Here is a 22,782-nt window from a genome sequence, read left to right as displayed (position 1 = left end):
TTTTCTTTTCCAGTTGTATTTAAATTAAATTTGCTTTAGCATTCTATTGCTACTTCATATAAAAAATTTCTGTTTTCTGTTTCTCTTCCCACACATTAATATTCTCTGGCTTTGTAATAAGTTTTTACTGTTTTAATTTCAAGTCTCCATTTGAACAGATTGCTAACTGTAGAGTATTCTAATTTTTCTTTTTTAGAAGAGATTACTCATGAACATCAATGACTTTGTAGTACTCCCAGGTTCAAAAACAGGAACCTCAGTGAGATTAAAAGCAAAGTAAGTGCATTTTCTTTGACTATGATAGAGATGTTGTTTCAACATTTTTAATAAGTTTTAATGCAACATTAAGTGGAAGAACTTACTTGCATAATAGCAAGAAAAATCATAATGCATTTCTTTCCTAGTATTTTCCCTGAGCTTTTATCCTTAAGCCTTTCTTCTTTCTTAGGCTTTACTCTACTTTCTGAGGTAAGTTATAGGTTTTATGAATCTTTATTTCTAATTATACTTTGTAAAACAAAGTACTAAGGCATTCAATAGTTTATTTTAATGTAGTTAACCAAAAAATCCTTGAGTATTGACGCAGTTGTATCGGTTTTCCTTTGGCTGCTTTAAAGCTTATATTGGAATAGCTATATCATTGCCCCCCAAATGAACAATTAATTCAACATGTACCAGTTTGTGTTTTGCCATATAATCTTTTTGTCCTTGTTACAACATCATGAGGGTATGCAAGTTGGCAGACAGCCTGTTAATAGCCTGTCCATGTGCTGCTGTGCTGTAGAGGTCCTGTTCAGAACAGGAGCATGTCCTTTTTTTCCACTAGAACCTGCCTTGTTGAAGGGCTCTTCTCAAGCAGATTTCTGGAGCAGATGTCTTTCTCCATCAGATGGTTTTCCTCAGGTCTTGTATGTGTTTTATGCTTAATGGAAAGACTAGAGCAGAGTCTCCAAATCCTCTGAGTACTTAACTGGTTCAGCAAACCACTCTGTGAGGTATTCTTGGGTGCATGGAGACACCTGACCTGCCCTCCATTTTTCAGAGCTGTGTTTTCAGTCCTGCTGAGAGATAGAAAGGTGGCCTGCTTTTAATGAGGAATTTCTCAACATTATTTTTGTCTTGTTTTTTAAGCCTTTACAGGTATCTTGTTTTCTTTCATGTAATTTCTAATACATATTTTACTCCAGAAATGTGAGAGAACTACAGTTGGAGAAAGTACAGTTAGAACTAGAAAACAAGGAGATGGAGAAGAAATTACGGCAACTACAATCAAACATGAATAGAGAAAAAGAAGAGAGAAAGTATGTGAAATTTCTATTTAAAAAAGGTGTTCCTCTTTCCCACCCCTTTGGCCTCCCAAAGTTTAGAATTCTAAAGTTTAGTCTTCTCTCTCCATCTTTTTTCCATCAGCCTGCCAAATTATAAATTTGCTATTCTGTGGCTTACTTTCTCTTTTTTTTCTCCTCCCAACTCACATGGGAAATTTTAATGTTAGAGCTGAAATGACAAATATTCCTTTAGAGGCAGAGATCCTTTTTTTTTTTTTTTCCCCCTCTCATTTATTCCCTCTTCTCTTCTCCCCCTTTTGCCCTCCTATCCTATTGGATTTGTAATCTTAGATTTAAATCGTTCAGTGCCATTTCTCTTGTGTCTTTAGTCTACTTTCTGTTTTTGAAGAGGATGCTGATCTCGATAGTGCTTTAGTCCTGTTTTGCATGCATCTGTGCAGCTTTTCAGAAAGATTGTTTGCTGCATGATGGGAAAAATGGCTCAGAAAAAAAGAAAGCATAATGTAATGAAGCAAGTGCTAGGCTGGAAGTGTAGATCTCAGCTCTGCTGCTGGATTGGTCTGTATGTTGGCAAATATCTGCAGTCTCTGCATCCATTTCTTTGTATTTCTGCCTGACATATTTTGTCATTGAAGATAAGCGCTGTTGCATGGTGCCTTGTGCACATTAGTGCCTTAGCTTTAGCAATGGTAAAGGCCTATAATTTGCAGCTCTGTAATCTTTCACTTGAGCCTCTTCTGCTCCCTGCTTCTCTCCCCTCTTCCCACCTCCACTTTTTTTTATTGTGTGTGTGTGTGTGTGTGTGTGTGTGTGTATGTATTTTTTTTAATTTTTTTTTTAATCCAAAGTAACCTTTATTGTTAGAGTCTATGGATGGCATGAGCTACAGAGCCTGGCAATCTCTGTGCAGGTGCTTAGTCTGAAATTCTTCCATGCTATCTTCCATGTTAATCATAGTCACTATCAAATCTGTTGTTCACTGAGATCTACACTGTAGATTTATATGCACCTAGCATGGTAAAAGATGGTGCATATTAGCTCTGCTGGATGAATGTCCTAGGGTGAATCAAGCATTTTTAAATCTACTTGTTATGTTTTTATTCTTCCAAAACCAAATCTGAGAAATGATGAGATTTTCATATATATAAAAACTTAGACTATTTTCAATGGATGAAAAATGAATACTTTGTCTGATGTTTTGATTCCTGTTCAGGTAGATGCAAAGCAATTGAAATTTAAGGCAAGGGAGGGGTTTGTGTTTTGGGGAGTTGGTGATCTTAGAAGTTTTCTATTTTTGTGGTGATTTGTTCGTAATTAAACTGAAGGAAAGGCTCTGTGCTTCTCTCACTCATGCTTACAGAAGACATATGATTAGTAATCTATTTCTTGGTGTTGGTTCACAGGAAATCAAGGGCTTATCACTGGAGATACGGACAGGCAGGGCCAATGACCATCCAAGCCCGAGTTTTGTCACAAAGCCATAAAAACACTAAGGTAAGAAACTATTAGTATATTTGCAGATAATGCTATTTAAGAGCAAGATTTAGAAGACTTATACTACTGAATATGCCAAATTTAACTATTGTAAAAATAAAAGCACAAGCAAGTTCTGAATAGAATTTAAAAGATTGCTTGTTTTTTTTCATGCCAAGCTTATGTTTCCCTTTGAGCTGGAGGAACGTCAAGTTCTGACTGGTAATCTGTTGTTCCCTACTTGCAATAGGTAAAAGCAAACTTCACTGCTTCTGTAAAGTTAGCATCATAAGTCTAAATTTGGTACTGGCTGAAATCATCGGGAGTCTGTCTTTCAAATTAAGTTGACCTTGTCTAATGCCTACTATGGATCTGAAATACCAAGCTTCTTGTGTAGTTTTAAGTACAGGTTTATCATCTTCGTAGCTCTAACCAGTGTGAAACACACCACGTAGAAAAGAAATGTGAAGTCTAGTATTTTTCAAACTCATTGATGCTTTAACTCCATCATTGCATGATGGCATCTGTCTTCACAGTAAAACTCCCATCTCACGCTGTGATTTATTCTCTGGCATATGCAGGTTTCTCTTCAGCATTGCGTTTTCCTGCTTCTGCACATTCAATAATCTTACCTCTTGCTGCTTTTGCACTTCTTTACTTTCATTAAGAACAGAAGGAGGCTGAGAGCACAAGTAGAGTCTCTTGCCACGTGGCCTGCAGTACCTGGAAATACCTTACTTTCATCCTGTGAAGGCTGATGCTAATAGCTCAAGTGCAGGTTAACCAGACCTTTGAAGCATTCTGTTAGACAAATTCCAACAGAGACTGCGTGCTTCTGAGTATTTTAAAATGTGAATAGTGCAGGGCTTTAAAATGTGAATAGAATAAGGCTCACAGATTTGGCAATGGACTCTTGTTTTGTAAGGCTTCTTTCTGTAAAATAGGGAAGCATTTAGAACTTTACTGATAAATCATTGAAAGGTTTATTTTCTTATGTGTAAAAGTGCAAAACATGGTATTTTCAGACATCTTTTGGAAATGACTAGGGCATTTTGGCTGAAACTTTTTAAAAATCTTAAGCATAGGGCTGACATGTCTTGAGAAGCTTGAGCTGAGATGGGTAAAAGCTGATTAAATCTTAATAAGCTAAAGGGTGGGCCTTGTAGTGGGCATTATCACTTCCAGCTGTAGTAACCTTCTCTTAGTATTTCATGCGCTAGTAAATCATTATTTTGATAATCTGAGCTTTTGTACTGGAGGCTTTAAACATTATGGAAACAGACACTGGGTGTATGTTTATGGATAGGTAATATTCAAAATCGTGGTTACAATAACAGAGCTGACATTTATACTAATTCAGAGAATGAGTAAATAAATCCTACAGGGGATCCCCAAATCAGAACTAATTCAGTTTAGATATATGCTAATGTCTACAAAAGAAAAGAAGAAATATCTGGAGATGCATGTAGACTAGGCTGGATTGGACATAAGGAGTTTTCTCCTTTTTTCTCTTTTTTTTCCCACTTTTTCTTTTTCTGGAAGCTATGTTATATATTATGTTGACATGAGGTGTTAATTAAGGAAGACTGAAACTGGCTAAGATAAAGCTTATGCAAGTCTAAGGGAGGAACCAGACTGGTAATTCCAGACAAAGCTGTGGCAGTTGCTGTTTGAAGTCTTTTGAAGACATAGCAGTTTGCACAGTCCCCTCAGCCAACACAACTTCAATAAAATTGCCTGCTTGACTATGAGTAGAAGAGAGTCTTTTTCCCCTACTCTAAGACAAACTACTTAGAGCTGTTACTACTTCAGAGACTTTGGATCACAGCTGCGATGGCTAAGGAGATGTGTAGGGCAGAATTTTCAAAGGGGCAAAATTAAAATGCCTGCAAGAGAGGAAGAGTAAAGTTGCAATGTAGACTTCAATCTGTTTCAAGGGAAAAAAATCAGGAGCAAAATGTTGAAAATAGTCAGTCATTGGGGGTGCTTTGCCACTCCTGTAAGGGTTATAGTAAAAGGAGGCAGAAGCCCAAACAACCACAAACCCTAGGTAACTGTCTGTGCAGATGACTTTGTTTTGGGCAGTAGACCTCACTGGCTGAATTTAGGTCACTGTGATTATGAAATAGCCGTACATGTCTGTGCTTGAGAAGATCCTTGCTACCTACCTGGCTAGGCAAATAAAGATGGTATTATTCCATTTGAGTAGAGAAGGGAGGGGGTCACGGTGGAAGGTTTTTGGTGAGAATGGATGGGTCATATACTTAATTGCTATTGATATATAGTTTTCTCTTTACATATTGATCTAGATTTTTTTTTTTTTTTAGTATAAACTCTAGCATTTCATTATTTAAAAAGCTATATACATTTTCATTGCCGCCTTAGACTACTTTTTAATATTCATGTTCCGGTAGCTTAGTATTTGTAAAAATATTTTTCTGTATAGGTTTCTTCAGGAACAGTGAAACTGAAAATACTCAAAGAACAGATTGAAGGTAAAGACATCTTTTTTAACTAAATGAAAACTTGCTAACTTCTATTAGAGCATCTGTTTTGGAAGTTGCTACAGTTAAGCAACAAGGAAGCCAGTGAGAGACTGGAGTGCTTTGCTCTTTTCCAGAGCCGGTGAAACAGTCAAATGTTGTAGCTTATGAAGCTTCTGAAATGAAAAGAATACCATGTGGACAATGTGAAACTAGCAGTGCATTGCAGGTAAGTTGTTAAAAATTACTATATAGCAATGTAATACAGTAGCATTATAATATGTAGTCAAACTACTACTATTTTTTTTTTTTTTTTTTTTGAAACTCTAAACTATGCCTAGAAGGGCAAGTCATCTGGCCTGGAATTCAGTTCATCAACCTTCACCATCAACTTACAGTATAGATAATTTGTTTGTTTAGTTGTTCAAGAGTATTTGAAACTATCTTTTTGTTTAGTGTCTAGATTTTTCCATATGCATGTGTAAATATGTACACATACAAACATATATGTATATATGCATGTGCATATATACATACACAGAACTATATGCATGCCTAAAACAGGTGCAACTTGTTAGCACTCTAAGTTAGCTTTTCTAAGTTAACTTTTCTAAGTTAGTTTTTCTATCCAATGCAGCTACGTTATAGTTAGTAGTGTTGAGAATTGTTATTAGTTGCCCCTCCTCCTCAATAAGGAATAATTTTAGTGTCAGTATTGTCACTTTGAAATCATAATATCAAGGAGCTGATTTGAACTTCTAACTTTAGCTTTTCTGATGAATGCTAAGATTTTTGTACCTTGTCTTTGCACTTTGTTCTGCTGCTGGAAAATATTAATCATTTAAAGGACTGTCTCATTCTCTGAAACAGTCAGTTTGAGAAACCAGATTGAACTGTTCAATGTGCAGCAGCTTAAAAACGGGATTTTAAAAATATATTTGCAATGAATTTGATCCTCCTTTATTTAAATATCTTATTTTTTGTAATTTCTTTTCCTTCTCTCCCCAGGCTCTCAAAATATGTTTTTCTCAAAATATATTACCTGTATTAATAAAGGCAGCTCACAAGACTGCAGTAGGTAGAGAGACATGAGCGGTGATCTTTTGCATTTAGAATAGAAAACAGTAGCTATGATTTTTTTTTTTTTTTTCCAAAGGAGGAAAGGATATTGCAGTCCTTGTGAGATTATTGAAGTAGGTAAAAATTAGCATCTGAGTTCAGTTGCAGGGTTTATGAGGCTTAAAATAAAGTTTTGCAAGTATGCTTGAAGATCAGCTTTGGGGTTATTGCTTAGATTTTTTTTTTTTTTTAAACAATTGAGCACAATGTTAATGAAGATGTTAATGTTGTTTAGATAAATAACACCACAGGGCCAGTCTTTCCAATATTGGTCAGCTATTTATACACTGCATGCCAAAGTATCAAAGACATGTATGTAGTGCAACTCTTTGCTCGAAGAGAACAGTAAAGTTATCTCACTAGCAGGAAAGCAACTTCTATTGGATTTCTTTTTCTTTTTTCCCCTCGTGGTTAGAAAGACAATCAACACAATCTTTAGCTGTATACTTCTGGCTTGGAACGTAGGAAATGAAATGAGCCAAGGAGTAAGGCAATTATAGGGAAATTTTCCTGTTTCTTTTTAAGCATATGCTTCTGTTATCTCCATGTGTATTGACAATATGTTGGTGATGCTGGGGCAACAAAAGAATTGCTATCAGTTATGGGTGACTCTGAACTACTGTGGTTGAGGAATGTGACAAAGCATGCATTTTTACACAGAAAGATTTGAACCTTATTCATTTTACTTTTTTTCATTTGCAATCTTACTGATTCTTACACCACAATGTAACTGCTGCTTGAAGCAAGTAGTCTCCCTGTATACTTTTATGTCACAAATACCATCTGTTGTGTGATGAGCAACTGCAAAGGCTCTGGGCCTATTGTAATAAAGGACTTCCAAGGGAAAAGTGAGTGAATTCTTTATTTCGGCAATGGTTGCCTGACGTCTTTGACTTCTCCTGATTACACTTTTTGCCCATTTCTTTGCTGTTCCTATGTTTTAGTGGTAGGAATATGCATCTTACTCAATGATTTTATTTATTTTAGACAGAGTCTTTCCTTTTGGTTGATCTTCATGTATATGGAGGGGATGAACACAAAGTTTTTGATTCTTGCTTGATACTCAAGGGTTGGCAATCAAAACCTTATTATGTTTATGCGGTGATTTTTTTTTAATTGTAAAGTAAATTGCAAGTCAGTGAAATCCCAGTGTAAAACTATTACTTTCATTCTGCAGCTATTTTCAGCCAAACTCAGACTCATGTAGCTCTTCACAATTTGAGCTTTCTTAGACTAATTTTTAAGTGTGAACTGATGTTCCAGTTAATCCTCTTGCTATGAGTTAGAGTGGCTCTCTCTACTGAAAAACTTCATTATGCGGAATTGTCAATCTGAACTCCATTGATTAATTGCATAGCTTATAAATTAGTTTAAATGGTATGTCAAATTCTGCATAAAACATCTTCATTAAATTGTCCTGTGACACACCCAATGGAATATTCAAATTACTGAATTTTCACTTAAACACATGCATGCATACATGCATGCACACACACACAAAATATATAGTGTGGAATAAATTGCTCTATTGAAATATTGAAGTTAGATGTTTGTCACTATTGCTCTGTTCTCTTGCTTCTGCCACTTTTTAAAATAAGTTTAGTGGAACATTTGTGTATGTGTATAACAAGTTAATGGTTTCATACCGTTTTTGTTAACAGACAGAATCCTGTATACCTGTTGGAGAATTAGAAGCTGTTCATCGTTTCTGCAAAGAAATAAATTTGGATGAATCAAAAATTCATCTTGAGCAGAAGAAAACAAATACCAGGCATCAGCTCACATCAGACAAGTCTTCATCTCTAACGTCAGTTGGTAGTGCTGAGGTAGTACGCAACTCGGAAGCAAATTTCTTTTAACATTTGTGACATATTAGGCAGCACAACCTTCAGATTTTCTTGCATTATGCCAAATGAGGGATCAGGTAATCAATCTTGCACAGTCAATTCACCCCTATTTATGTCTATGTGACATAATGAGGGATGTAGACTGTGGCTAGTGTTTTCTGTCTACTAAAAACTTTAATTACATGCTTTTAATTCAGACTGCTTATTTGGACTTATTTTTATTAGTATGCTCTTGACAGGACATTGCAAGTTTAGTCTTTAGCAAGATTGCACAAAAAAATTGGGTGATTTGATTTCCAGGGTAGCTACACTAAGCCCAGAAAACAGGGTGCTGCGTTGTCATAGTTGATACCAAAAGTGTTGTTACTGTTTTATATAACCCAGAAGACGAATAAAATCAGAAGTACTGTGTTAATTATGTTGTGGAACTATTTTTAGCCCTCAGAATCAATCTGGACTGGCCTTGAAAGGCAGGAGAGTGGGTTGTTATTACGTGGTATGTTTAATGAGGAAGAATCTACACAGTCTTTTCAGGAAGCCTTGACTCAGTGGAGAAATAGATATTGTGATCACAGAGCTGCACTGAATTCCAGTGAGGTCCTATCAGGTACAAATTTGTTTGTTTTAGTTTTTAAACACATTTTAAATACATTAGTAGCCAGTTTGGGGGATAATACACATTCTTAAATAACTTAATTTGTAGAATATTAGCAACTTACTATTTTCACTGAAACAAGAATTACTGACTTTCTAGCTGCGCCCTACGCAACTAGAAAGTAAAACTGTGGTATTAGCTGTATGCTGGCACAGTAGGCTCGATGACTCACCATTCATTATACTACTTTAAAATGGTGAAAAGTCCAAAGAAACTTTTATTACAACAGAATGTGGTTCTACAAGTGATTTTTCAGGTATTATAGTCTAGTCTCATACCAGTGGTGGGTGGGTGGGTGTGGTCTTTTTTGTTTTTTAAGAATGGGCAGGTTGTTGCTTTATCAGAATTCTTGTACTGAACTCTGATCTTGGCTGAATTGTTCCATGTGTCCCTATAGTTTCATGCGAGAAACAATGACACAGAAAACTTTTTAATATGAATAGTAATGTGAAGGTATAAAGTATTAGCTTTCAGTTGAAATGAGGCATGTACATGCCTCAAGATTTTGCATATGGCGTCAAAGTACGTTGTGTTTGCCTTTCACAAACTCTTCATCTTTATCTGTCTCAGTGAAAAAAATGCGATCAGTTGAAGTTTGCATTAAAAAAAAGAAAAAAAAACCTCTTGTCTGATTGCATTTGTGCGATATAGTCTGTCCTATAACCTATATGTGGTGTTCACCCTTTTATGTTTTTCACACACAAAACCTGCTGATACTTTTTTCCTGTGGTATGATGGGGGTTTGTCTGTGGAGTCATGAAATCTATTTTTTCCAACATGTAGTCTTCCTTTATGTGAAAAATGAATGAGATTTTACTGGCTAATCCTGCTGCTGACTATATTGTTTAAATACTTGTCTCAAAATCTCCAGAAAATAAGTTTACTAGTATTAATAGAAATCTTCCATGGCATATGTCTGATGAATAACGTCATACATCACTAGATGCAAGAAATGCTTATATAAGTTACTGCTTTTCTGTGGAATCTTTACGTGAATTTCAATCTACTGTTTATTTACTGATGTTTCAGTCCTACAGGGAGAAGCTGGCTAACCATTAGATATGCAGTCCTATCTAAATCTAATTAAAGCCTCTTCTCCCCCTGTCACCCTCAAACGTTTTATGATAGTTTCTCATTTTTTTTTCCAAGCTGAATCGAGTAAAGCTATAGTAGTTCTTAATTTATTTTTTGTATGGTTCAAAGCTTCTAGATATATATTACTGCTGGTCTTTTAAATTTTGAAATTATGCAAGGGCTTAGCTAGGCATAGGCTAATGTAGCATTCATTCAAAAATAATGTGTTTAATAGCAAGTTTACAAATCTGAATAGCTGTATAAGAGTTTGATTTATTGTTTTAATAGAATCTGTGGGCATTTGTGAGGTACAGACCCACCTTACTGTCAGGAAAGAACCTATCCAAATTGAATTCAAGGAGGACAGCCTAAGCTACATGGAAAAGCTCTTGCTTAAGAAGTACAGAAGGTATTGTTAAAATTGCTAGTATTAATGAAGAAGTCAGAAATAGTTAATATCAAGAGTTATTGTTAATGTTGCAGTGACGTTTTGTTAATTGATTGAATATAGGGTATTTTATTTTCATTAAAGTAATCATTGTAACCAGATTTGGTGACTTAATATTTCAGAATTGCTCCAGAGAGAGTAATTGGAAGAATTCTTTGCTCTGTTTGTTGTAGCAGTTGAAATAATAATGATATTTTACAACTTGATTTAGGGGCATTTGCTACAGAAGAAGTTTCATAGAGAAGGGGGGGAAAAGTATGATCTTCAGGATACTTATTTATAAACATAGTGAGAATATGTTTAATCCTTGAAGTATGAGGTAACATTGAAGTTAGATGTTGCTATTTGTCAGTGGCAGTAAATACTGAAGCTGAGATATTGCCTATAAAATCCTAATGACTTTTTTAAGATTGGTTGCTTTTTCTTTTTTAGAACTCCTGTTAATCAATTTTCTAGTAATCAAGTTAATGATTTAAGACCTGTACAAACACTGAATGAACATCATGCTGCTGTGATCGGAGGAGAAGGAGATGAAAAAGGAGATGATGATGATGATGACTACTTAACAGGTGTATTGGATTTCTGTTTACTGAATCTAACTATTAAGGATCTTTTCTCAGGATTCTTCTCCTTTCTATGATTGCTGAACAGTTACATACTTAACTAGTTTTTACCTGAAAAAAGAATGTAACAGGGTGGGGGTTGAGGGAGAAATTTGCGATGCTTCATAATAAGCAAAATGTTTGAATTTTTGTAGGTGTATCAGGTATATAAAACCAGGAAAAAAAGTGTATTAAATAATTTTATTATATTTCATAGTTGAAGATATGAAGAGATATTGGGCAACTGTTTTTAGAGAGGAAGTACTCAACACTGTTTCTGAGAGTACAGAGTCCTCTCTGAAGATTGAGATCCTTGATGATGTAAGTATATAGTGAATGACTTAGATATCTTTGCAGTGATCCTAAATGAATGATTTGGTTTATAAGTCCTGTTCTCTTTAATTAGGTTGGTGTGTTAAAAATCTAAATTAGCACCAACTAAATCTCTAAGAAAATTATTCAGTGTGTTGCTGATCTTTTCAATACATATGTGGAAGAAATAGCTCACAAAAGGTTCCCTGTATTTTTTTTCTGTTGTGTCCAGTGACCCTAATTATGTAGAAATTGTGCAAAAAAAAAAAAACAATGCAGACGTTTACTCACTTAGGTTAATGTTTTTGGAATATTAATTTGTTGCTGAATATGTATTTATTTTTTTAATTAGTCTTATGGCAAGGACTTGGACGAATCATCTAACTTTTTGGTGATGGAAGCTGGGGCTATGGGAATGAATAAGCAAAGAAAAACTGAACCACTCAAGCAGTCTGGAAGGTATCAGAAATGCAGAGAATTATTTGGAAGAGAAAAGGGAGTAATCCTATCTTGCTTCTGAAATAGTTACATTCCTAAATAACAAGCCTTTCTATTTGCAGAAAGTCATTTCCCGTGAATCTTGGAGAATCCTTGACTATAAATTGTTTTAAGGCATGGTTAGGAAATTCATCTTATCCTTTTCACAAGACGTAGTTAGCCTGTGTTAATGTTATAATGCTGTCAATTGAGTTCTTTCTCTTCCCTTGCATTTCTTCCAAGATTCTGTCTGCGTTTGTTCTTTGTCAGCTTTGAAAGTCTTCAGTTAGTAAATGACCTGATAATTTAATGAATGTTTTATAAGAAGTGTCTGTTAACTGCTGCTGTTTTTAGAACATGAAACACTTACAAACTTACTACTCGCTAACTTTAATGGTGTCCTCAACTATGTTGGAAAGCCACCAAGGAATGCTAATTGTCTGTAGCTGAGAGATGTCACTTTGAAATTTCTTTGTTTACTTTATCACTTCAAATGTTATATCATGTAAGATGTATTTCTTCATATGTGTAAGTCTTGAATTACAGGAGAAATTTCTCTTTTGCATATCCTTATCCCAGTAGGAGCAGGGACTTGCATACAGACAACTGCATAGTTAGCCAGTGTTGTGCTGTGTATTTTAAGGATACTCTCACATGATTAGCCTTGTAACTGCAGGCAAACTGAGTCCTAACAAATGGACCTACGTTGCTAATGGTACATGGACAATTCCGTTGTCCTATGTGACAGGACAAGAGGCAGTGTGCAAAAACTGAACCACAGGAAGCTCTGCCTGACCGTGAGGGGAAATTTGTTTCCTGTGAGAGTGACGGAGCACTGGCACAGGTTGCCCAGAGAGGTTGTGGAGTCTCCTTCTCTGGAGATATTCAAGGCCCGCCTGGACGCAACCCTGTCTAACATGCTCTAGGTGACCCTGCTTGAGCAGGGGGGTTGGACTAGATGATCTCCAGAGGTCCCTTCCAACCTTACCCATTCTGTGAACCTCCTCTGATCTAAAATTTATCAATGGTTAGAGCTGCTCTGCCTTGTTATATTTTATTTCTCTGGTCTTTCCTGTTCCATCTTTCTCAAAGTGGTACACCAACCGCAGATCAGAGGAGCGCAGTACCAGATCTTTTGCCAGCAGAAACTGTAGGCGCAATGAGAAAGTTGTCTTGTCATTTGACTTCTACAGCTGACACTCAGTATCTTTTACCTGTTCTTGATAGAAATCCTGTTTCTTCTGAAGAAATTTCTCCAGGTAAGTTCTGAAGGTCACTTCTCTACTCTACAGAATTGTTTTAATCACATAGGATGTGGTAATCAATTGTGATTGAATCCTGAACTGCACTTCAGGACCTAGTACTTGTTCTTTCTGGGCTTAGTTCAAGAAACTTTTTTTTTTTTTTTTTTTTTGGTTGTTTTTTTTAAGTCTTCAAATGTGAAAGAGCAAATAAGAGCTGACTGAGATGAGATTCCTGTGTTTTAGGCACAGGATAAAAATGAAATGGCTGTCTTTTAAATAAATAAATAAAAGCTTGCAGAATCAATGACAACCTGACAGTATACATTTCAAACAGTTGTTACTATTAAAGAAATGTTAAGCAAATGCTACTATTGCAATTCTTAAGATGGCTCTAGTTGCATTGTATGACACTTTAAAGGTAAAAATTATCATGAAGTAGTTGCAAGCACGTTAAAACTGTTATTAAGATCTAATACATTTATAGACAACAATGTACAGAAATGGACACACTGCATGTAGAACAGGTACTACACCCCAGTAAGTCTGCTCTGGCATCTCTGGAAGATGCTGGAGGTTAGTTGTTTTTCTTCTTTGTCTTATGCCTTAGGGCTAACTTTAATGGAGAGTTAATATTTTGAATTCATGAACAACACTGTAGGCTTGCAGGTTATAGTTAATATAAATTTCCGTTAAATGTTCAGATGTTCATTATTTTATTTGTATCCTTACAGAAAAAACGGTTTTCTGCAGTCATCTCAAAAGAAATGCAGTGAAAAAGGAGAGTATTAAATTAAAGACTACGGGAAGAATGCTTCGCTCTTGTAAACCACGTATAAACAACAGTAAACAACCAGTAAATGACAAATTTGAGACACAATTACGGGAAGACAAAGATTCACAGGAATTACACAGTGCCTGCAATAGCCAGAGTTTGGTTTTGCCTGTAATTACAAAGTCCTCAGTGGTAAAATATTATGTCTTTAGTTGTTGAATATATAAACTGTGTTGCCTATCTACTTTACAACTTCTGCATGTGCCAGCATAACGAACTTCTGAATCAACTGAGATGCTAACAACTGTATGAAAACTTCTATGAAACACTGTTCTCCTTTGTACATCAATTGTCAGGCAATTAGAATCATTCCAGGTCTTATGAAATGATCACTTTATTAACATAAAATTGTGAGGGAAATGTATGTAGCTTTTTCTTTTTCTAATACTTTTGTTTTTTATTCAAGTTGTTACAGGAAGTAGCTCACAGAGAGAAACCTGTTTCTACATGGTATTGGGGACTTGAAGGTTTCTTTGTTTTAGGTGTAAACCCTAAACAAGTAATGCTCAAAGCATATTCTTCACTGTGTGCTGGTTCCAATGCTGCAAAAAGTAGTATTTCAGTTTCAGGTAAATGGTGTATGATTAAAACCCTTTAACATAGTACATGAGTACTGCCTCTGTAACACGCCCCTCTTTTCATGTAACTCCCCTACCTGAATCTAGCTTATTTTTAAAAGTCACTTTCAGGTAACTGTTATACCAACAGATACAACCAGTAGTGTGGAGGAATAAAACAAATTCAGTACTTTGAGGTAAATTACATCAATATATCATCCAAGTTTTACAACCTTTTCTGTATTGCCTGAAAATTTGGTTCCAGTATAAATTTCTGCTTTTCTCTCTAATACACATCACCAAACAAAAAGGTATCATTATCCTATTGCTTTTAATGGTGGATGTGAAACAATATGCAAAGTGTTTGAACCTGGATATTTATTTGATCAAGTATATCATTTGAATTTAAGCTAGTTAGTGTGCTATAAATTTTTTCATGTAACATGTGGAAAGCTTGTTGCATTACTTCTAATTGTACATATATTCAATGTTGCTATTATAGTAAATGCATTAACACAAAACTATGCAAATATTTTTCCTCTAATGCTTTTTAATTTCAGGAGGTGGCAAGTGGGTTATTGACAGAAGCTTAAGTGAATATGGTGTTGACTCTGTAGTTCAGGGTGTCTTAGAAAATCAATTGAACAGACCTTCTATTGGTTTGAAAAGACAAAACTTTCCAAATAGAATGTCTCCCTTGATGATAATGTACCCAGGTAAGGATAGCAACAGTTTTGAGGTATTTTACTTGTTATTTTTACTTTATGATTATTTTTACGCATGTTTGTAATCTTGGTACCTTTAACTAAAACACATAGTTCAGTAACTTACTCCGTTGGAGTCCCTGTGTTTGTAAGATGCAAGCTGTAGTGCTGGTTTCTTCTCTGTTGTTTTCTAAGAAGTGTTTTTAAAATCTGTCCGTTTTTAACTTGCTTTTTAAATGGTGTACTTGAGTTACAGCTGGTGCATCTCTCTGTAATAAGGAAGCATATAGCCTAACTTCTCCAGCTTAAACAAATTCTTTCAGAGGAAATGACATTACCAATCTGTAAACTGGACTATGACTATAAAGGTGGATTCCACCAAGTGCAAAAACAGTTAGCAGATTTGGCTGTGGCCAAGCATGGTAAATAATTTTGTAGACATGAACTGAGATAGTCAAAGACTTGCTTTCTCCAGTTGCGTTATTTGATAACTGTGTTGTTATCAGATCTGTGACTTGTACTGAAAAGAGCTTGTCTTCCTTTTCATTACATATCATGAAGTCTGTGATACCTGTGGTGGTTGTACCTTCTTCCTCTATCCTCCCTTCTTCTGCCCCACCTTCCCAAGTGTTATACTAAGTGTTATAAAATTTCAATTTCAGCTGTTTATCAGAAGGAAAGTAGCTTACAATTTTCTCTCTGTAAGCCAAACAATTGACATTTTCATTTAAAAAATGCTATATGTGATATTGTGACTGTCAATTTTGAATTTCAGAAAAAAATTGAAAATACCAATATTTTATTCGTGTTCCCCTAAATTAAAAATGACAGAACAAAAATTTTAAGCTTTCTTCAAACGTCCTTAGCTTCTATCCTCCAAAAGTTGTACCACCGTATGTAGTCTAACTTGAATATTTTTTTCAGAAAGATGCCCCTGAAGTATGAGATACTACTTCCCATGATGATTTTAATGTTTTTTCACAGTTATAAATTCAGTTTTACCTAAAACTAATAAACAACTTGAATCAATTGATAATTTTAACTAAAATTAATGTCATCAGTAAGCTGAGATGAAATTCTCTGTATACATAAGTCTTGAATTTGTTACGTGTTATGACCTTTTGTGTTATATCAGGGAATGATTCTAGAGGACCGTGGCCAACAAACATGCTGTGCTATAAATTGGCTAGAAATTGTTCAACAAACACTCAGTCAAGACCAAGGAGCTCACCTATGCATCCATTAAGAGTTGTTACTGAGATATCAAAAGACAAATGCCTTGATGCAACTGAACAGGATGAGGATTTTTTGGGATGTAGTGCTGACCAAGAAGCCCTACTTACTCTGGAAAAAGAATTACAAAGTTGTACAAGTAAGCGGCAATGCTACTTTTTCTTTCATATTTACAAGATGTGTACTGCATAACAATTAATTGCATTTGTCTTCTGAGATCTAGTTGGTTTTGGCACAAAAATGTACTAATCTTTTTGAGATACAAAAGACTTTTTGTGGATGAACAGTTATTTATCTCCATTGGATTGTACTTTAACCCTCTGTTAGTTAAGCAAGCTACAGAATGCAACTGAGTCTTTTTAACTCCTGCATTTTTGTTCCAGAAATGTGTTGAATGTGCTAAGTACTCCTTCAGATCATGAGTTTTCTTTGAATAGGTAACCTTTCTTTGGATATGCAATAATGAAAACATCAGATGTTGATGGAGAGCTGGATTTGTTTTGATGTAAGAGTAGTTGGGAAGGTGGAGTGGAAATCCTATAGACCTGTCCTGAGGAGAACTGCCACTAATAAGACACAAAAAAATACAACATTTATTTTAGTTTTTTTTTTATATATAAGTTCTGCTTCTCCCTCTTAATTCCGATTTTCTTGGAATACTTTTTTAGAGGCTTCTATTGGAAACCTACAACTACATGAAACTATGAAAATAATAGTGTACTTATATGCGCATTCTAAAGAAGCATAGACTGCAACTCCAGTTGATCCCCTTTTTGGATTGATGGGGCTGTAACAGTTAGTATGTATCCTGTTAGTCTGTTTTGGAGTACATATTGCCATTAGTCAGCCATCTGACTTCCATCTTTGCTATAGTATTTTGAGGTTGCATAGGAGTTAGTGGATCTTACCTACAAAATTTGATACTGCACTGGCATAAAAGTCTTAAAAGCAAGCCCTCTCCATCCCTTCAAGTGATACAGGAACCATATTACAAAGTCATAACTTATTTTATAACTAAACCAGCTAGAGTGATTTTTTTTTTCTTTTTTATATGCAAAAGGCACAAACCTTTTGTTCATATGTGGTACTAAAATGGCCTAAAATATTTCAGATCCTCAGGAAAAACTTCACAGCTCAACTTCTGAAGACTTCCATAGTACAGATTTCCACAAAGATTTGGAACTAAAAGACCACAGTGGAGTTGATACTTTAAGGTAAGTTAAACCTGCGGATTATAGTTTAATAGTATTGTAGAATGCCCTAAGCATCTTGCCAATACCAAAGTGAAAACTATCTTGAATTTGGTGATTACAAATGTCAGCACGATATTTTATATTTTAGTGTTCTAAGACAGTACTTCTAATGTGTTTTAGATTAAATGATATATTTTATTATTGAGACCTCAGATTATAAATGCTGGAATTACAGGTTTTAACACATTAGTTTGGTTAATGTACAGCACTGAGACTTATAAATGTGTCTGTTAATCATCTGAGTTTTTCGGTTGAAAGGTTTTTTTGACAACAGTAGCTGTGAGCAGGTGAGCCATTTACTTACATATAGGCTGTGACTGTTATTGCCTCAAGAGACTAAGGAGTTGACTGAAAAGGAGATCTAAAAAATTGTCTATCATTGGGCTTTGTACTATAATCTTAAAACTAGTAAATATAAGTGAGAGACACTGAAGTTTACTGTATATGGAGTAGAAACAGATTCTGCAGTGAATGGTGCTTTTGTTGGGTGTTGTGGTTTCCTTTTTTTTTTTTTTTTTTGTTTGTTTGTTTGTTTGTTTTAGTTTCCACATTCTAGGATGTGGTATTTCTTGAAGGCATAATAGTAACAATGTTATTTACCTCTCACTTGGTTAAGAGCTGAAAATGAATTAGGTAAAAGCTGAGGGCTAAAATGTATATAGTTGCCTATAACTTACATATATATGCAATACGTAAAGTCAAAGTTATGTTTGTGACTGTTGTGCATATGTGAACATACATCACTAAGGCTGCACGTAGTGTAACTTGAGGAATTTGAGCTGCTGCTGATCACAGTGGTATTTTTCTTTTAAGGGACTGGGATGAAAGCCAAATGGATGATGCGGAAGAAATTCTGAAGGATAAGCAACAGGTTCTTGCATTACAGTGAATGTACAAAGAACTTAATGCGGTTGTTATTCTTTATATAAGATACAAAAACAGGAAGCAGATGAAGTATCGAGTGCTGCTGATGTTATTTATAAGGATTATTTTGTTTGTCTGAATAAAAATGCTTAATCACCTGTTTTTGACTTTTTATTCTTAGTGTGAATGTAGTAAGTTTTCTGTTATTTCTTAAGTTTTACTGTACTATTTTTTAGGGTTTTTTTATTCTTTAATGCTTAGTCAATATAAGGTTACTTGCCTGAAGGCTGAATTTTGTAGCCAAATGCATTTTTACAGTGACAAGGTCACAGGTAATGTGCAAGAAGGCTTTAATGTAGTGTTGGAAGTTTCTCAACATGGCCAGACTTATATGGTGGGATATATAGCAGAAAATAATAGGGTAAGTATACTTCATTATTCTAATTGTATATGGTACTATTAGGGGACTTTCACCTTGCAGAATGAAAATATACTAACAGTTTTACATAGGAGATTAGCAGGGCAAGAAAAATACAATTTCTGCTTTATTTCAGCAGGTGACATATAGTAGCAGTAAACTTGTCTCGCTCTGCTGAGCGTGGAAGGGAAGTTAATTCTCTTTCCACAACTCTGCTACCTCTGTTTCATTTGTCAGTTTGAAGTGATCCATACTCAGCATCCCAGATTCTCCTGATGTAGGTTGCTATAGCCTTTTCAGATGAAGAGAACAAAGAGGAAATAGTGATTTTAATTTCACCAAACCATTTTAATTTCTCTGTCTCATTATTCTCTGTCTCATTATGGCAAAGCCTCAGAAGAGATTGCCATAGAACTTGATGAATCTGTGGTTTTTTTTTTTTTTTTTTTTAAGCTATAGAGTATTTAGGTAAGTATCAAATCAAGTGAAATGCATACCCTTTTCTATGCTGAAACAAATTGTTTTTGAGGTGGAAAACCAAAAAAAAAATGGTATTTGAAAGATACTCTTAAAGTAGATTTTCAGCCTTTTGAGTCTGCTAAAAATTCTACTATTTCTGTGTGTTTAAGAGGCCGGTAAAAGAGCTAATTTGACTTTTCCCACCTCTTCAGTCCTTCCTCTTTTCTTTACTGTGTTTTCTTTTGGAGAGATTCAACTGCTATCTTTAAGATTCTCGGACAGTAGCGTGTTTCAGTTTTCTTAAGTTTTCTTCACTTATTTGAATGTAGTGAACATTGTTTTCAGTGTAATATTCCTTTTGTGCACTGTGATTTTTAAGATGCTTTTGAAAGCATGGATATTTTTTATCCACTTTTGATTAAATAGTTGCACTTTTTGATCATCATGGTTGAAAAATTTAAGTTTTTGTATTATATAAGATCATGTAAGTCTTCAGTCTGATTGTGTTGAGGGGTTTTGAAAGTGACATTAACTAAAAGTTTTTGTTCTTATCGGTTTACAGGTAAATCACCTGAAATGACTCTAAAATGAACCATGATTGTTCAGAGAATTTTATATAGGAAATAAACTTTACATCCTGCTTTGTATCTTGCATCCGTTTTCGGTCGTTCTCACGTAACTGCTTTAAACAGGGAAGTTGTATAAGATGTAATTTAGAGAGCAATGCCATACTTGCTTGTTTTTGTCTGTTTAATGTTTAATAAAAGGATTGTCTCTACTCCTTAGTTGTTATTCACCACAGCAATGTTAATTTAAGTGATTAATGAGTTATGAAACTTCATGTCAGAAGCCTTTTAATAGTTCATAGTCTCAAATGTTTAAAAATGGATAATATTGAGTGCTCATATGGACAATTTTATATTTTTATGGTTACAGGTGATGAGTGACCTCAGTGCAGAAATTGCAATGTATTATTTAGGTTCTGATGATTAAAAATATGCTTGTTTCTGTTCTCCTTAAGTCTTAAAATAATGAATAGAACACTAGTATTAGGCTAGGCTTTCAACTGCTATGCTTCTGCTTTATTGAACAACTTACTCCCACAGTTTTTCTACTATAGGAAAAACTACTCCTAAGTCTTCTATGATGCAAATTCAGATTATATTAAATAACTCTAATTCAGAGGGATTTTTGGTATTATTTGTTGTTTCTTTTTTTTCTCTCCATCAATTTTTAACTAATAAAAAAACAAACAGTAAACACACTTCAACAATTTCTTTTACAGGGGAAAAAGTCCTTCAGTAACCCTAATTCATAAAACTAGAGGTATCAGACTGAACAGACCGTTGACTTTGATTTCCTGCCTCATTTGTTATATTTAAGGTGAGGACATAATTTTCATTTAATTTTCTTAGAGTGAGCGTACCACATACTGATATTTTATTATAGTAATTCTTTGCCTTTTCCCTTACACAGGTAGGCTGATTGCTTCTGTGCTGTTCCCAGGCTTTGTTTTTTTTTTTTTTTTTTTTTTAACTAGAAAAGCAATGAAGCTGGCGCTTTCATAGCATGTGCCTAGATACCTCAGTAATCAGATTAGCTCTTTGTATTGGTGCTTGTGAGAGGTAGAAAAAGAGACTGGCTGTTTTCAGCACCTATTCTTTACAGTTATTTTCCTGTCTGATCCCTTCTTCCTGAAACGAAAAAATCTTTCTGATAATACCCCTAACAGGCTTCAGACTAAAAATCAGCTTATTCCAATGTAGTAACAATCTCTTTGGTTAGTCAATGATGGTCTACTTATCTCAGCTTTACCTTCCTAGAATACTTGTTTTCAGAGGTTTAAGAAGCTTAATGATGTTTTCATTGTGTGGTTTTTGGGGGATGGGGGACCTTTTCTTCTAAGAAAAGGTGGTGGAATTAGTATCTTGACCAGAAGATCCTAGTCTATAGCACTTATACAGTTCTGTGAGAACTATTCCTTGTTTTTCTGTTGCAAATAGAACAAATCTAGTATTTAAAAGCTTGTCACTTGTGATTGTGTATATAGTTTAATCTACCTCTACATTTTTTTTCCTTGATACAAATACAATGTCTGTATGGTGTTATATATATATAGATATATATATAGATATATATATATATATATATGTTTTCCCTACTACCCGTATCGTAGGGATGCCTAGAGCATCCCAACTGTTGAGGGATGTGCAGAGAAAATTGATCTTTTCTGTCCAATTAGAGAAAAAGATGGGGAAAGAAAAGATGAGTTTGGGCCTTTTGAGCTTCTAGGGTGAGTTTCTATGTGCCATTTGGTGTACACTCCTTTTCTACATTTAAAAGGACCTGTTTTTACACAATGTAAATCTTGCAAATTAACTTGACAATTTGTTTTTTGAGTGCAATCCTCTTTCAAAGTAGGCTACGTTATACATTAAATTGTTCATGTGGACACATCTAACTCTTAGTAACCTGGCAGTTCTCCAGCTACTGTATTTTTCTTTTTTTGCAGCCTATCAGAATGTCCTTTGTATTTGCCTGTATGTCCTCCATTTTTTCTGTAATTCAACCAAAACCTTGAAGATACTTGCATGGAAATACAAACTCCTAATACTCTGGGAGGCATCTCAGTAGTGATTGTTGTGTTGTTTACATTAATCTAAATGTTAATCTCACTTATTTTTCTGAATTATAACTGTAATTTGAATATTTGAGGTTCAGTGAGCTGTACAAGTATAATTTTGGAGTCTTCCTGAGTCATCGGTTAGCAAAAGAAAAGTCTGGTACCAGCCTGACTGAAGTGGTGGCTAGGAGCTGCATACTATGTACTTGCAGTTTTGATTTGGAAGGTGTTTATTAAATTCTGTACTGTGCTTAATTGAAAAGGTTCACAGAGCTTTTGTCCTTAGGCTTTCTGAATGAGTTGCTGGAAAGTAGATAATGGACACAGTGTGATAGACACCATTGTAGAAGACTGCTGAAAGAGCAGGTGGGAGGAATACTATCCCTGGTGGCTATGCTGGGGAAAAAGAGTGACTCTCGTAAGGAAGAATATCATTGAATTGCTGAGGAAATTTTGAAGGCTCTTGGAAGCAATTGTTTCCTTTCTCTCTTCTTAACAAAAAGATGTAGTTCTGTTGGTTTTTTTGGTTGTTATTCTGGCACTCAGCTTCTCATCTGTGTTTTTGCACTATAAACTTGATATGGTGGTCAGTAAGATGCAGGAAAAGTTTGCCTCTAACAGTTATTCTTCTACTTCAGGAACTTTTTTTAAAAAACATATTTGGTGCCAGAGAATGGAATAATTTGGGAAACATGAAAATCCAGGAACAAATCTGCTTAAATTGTGAAGAAACGTTGTGACCTGTACCAAGAACAACGTACATATGCAGTTTGTGGCGGAATGCTACTGAGTTGAACCGTGAAGGTTAGCATATGG

General features: G+C 35.0%; 1 protein-coding gene across 1 annotated transcript; it reads left to right on the top strand.

Moving 5' to 3' along the window:
• Nucleotides 1–208: 208 nt before the first annotated feature.
• On the top strand, nt 209–18,516 carry ZBBX (zinc finger B-box domain containing). Its single transcript, XM_062583020.1, has 18 exons — nt 209–276; nt 1,188–1,301; nt 2,693–2,783; nt 5,209–5,257; nt 5,383–5,474; nt 8,026–8,190; nt 8,650–8,818; nt 10,229–10,349; nt 10,821–10,957; nt 11,208–11,311; nt 11,655–11,761; nt 13,007–13,038; nt 13,755–13,984; nt 14,262–14,424; nt 14,973–15,128; nt 16,252–16,488; nt 17,461–17,563; nt 18,416–18,516. Exons 1-18 carry the CDS (start codon nt 209–211, stop codon nt 18,489–18,491), a joined length of 2,214 nt encoding a protein of 737 aa, XP_062439004.1. The 3' UTR covers nt 18,492–18,516.
• Nucleotides 18,517–22,782: the final 4,266 nt, after the last annotated feature.

This window comes from Rhea pennata, chromosome 9 (assembly GCF_028389875.1).
Source record: "Rhea pennata isolate bPtePen1 chromosome 9, bPtePen1.pri, whole genome shotgun sequence".
Classification (NCBI taxonomy): Eukaryota; Metazoa; Chordata; class Aves; order Rheiformes; family Rheidae; genus Rhea; species Rhea pennata.
Note: the sequence above shows the minus strand (reverse complement) of the source record. Positions and strands in the feature narration are given on the sequence as shown.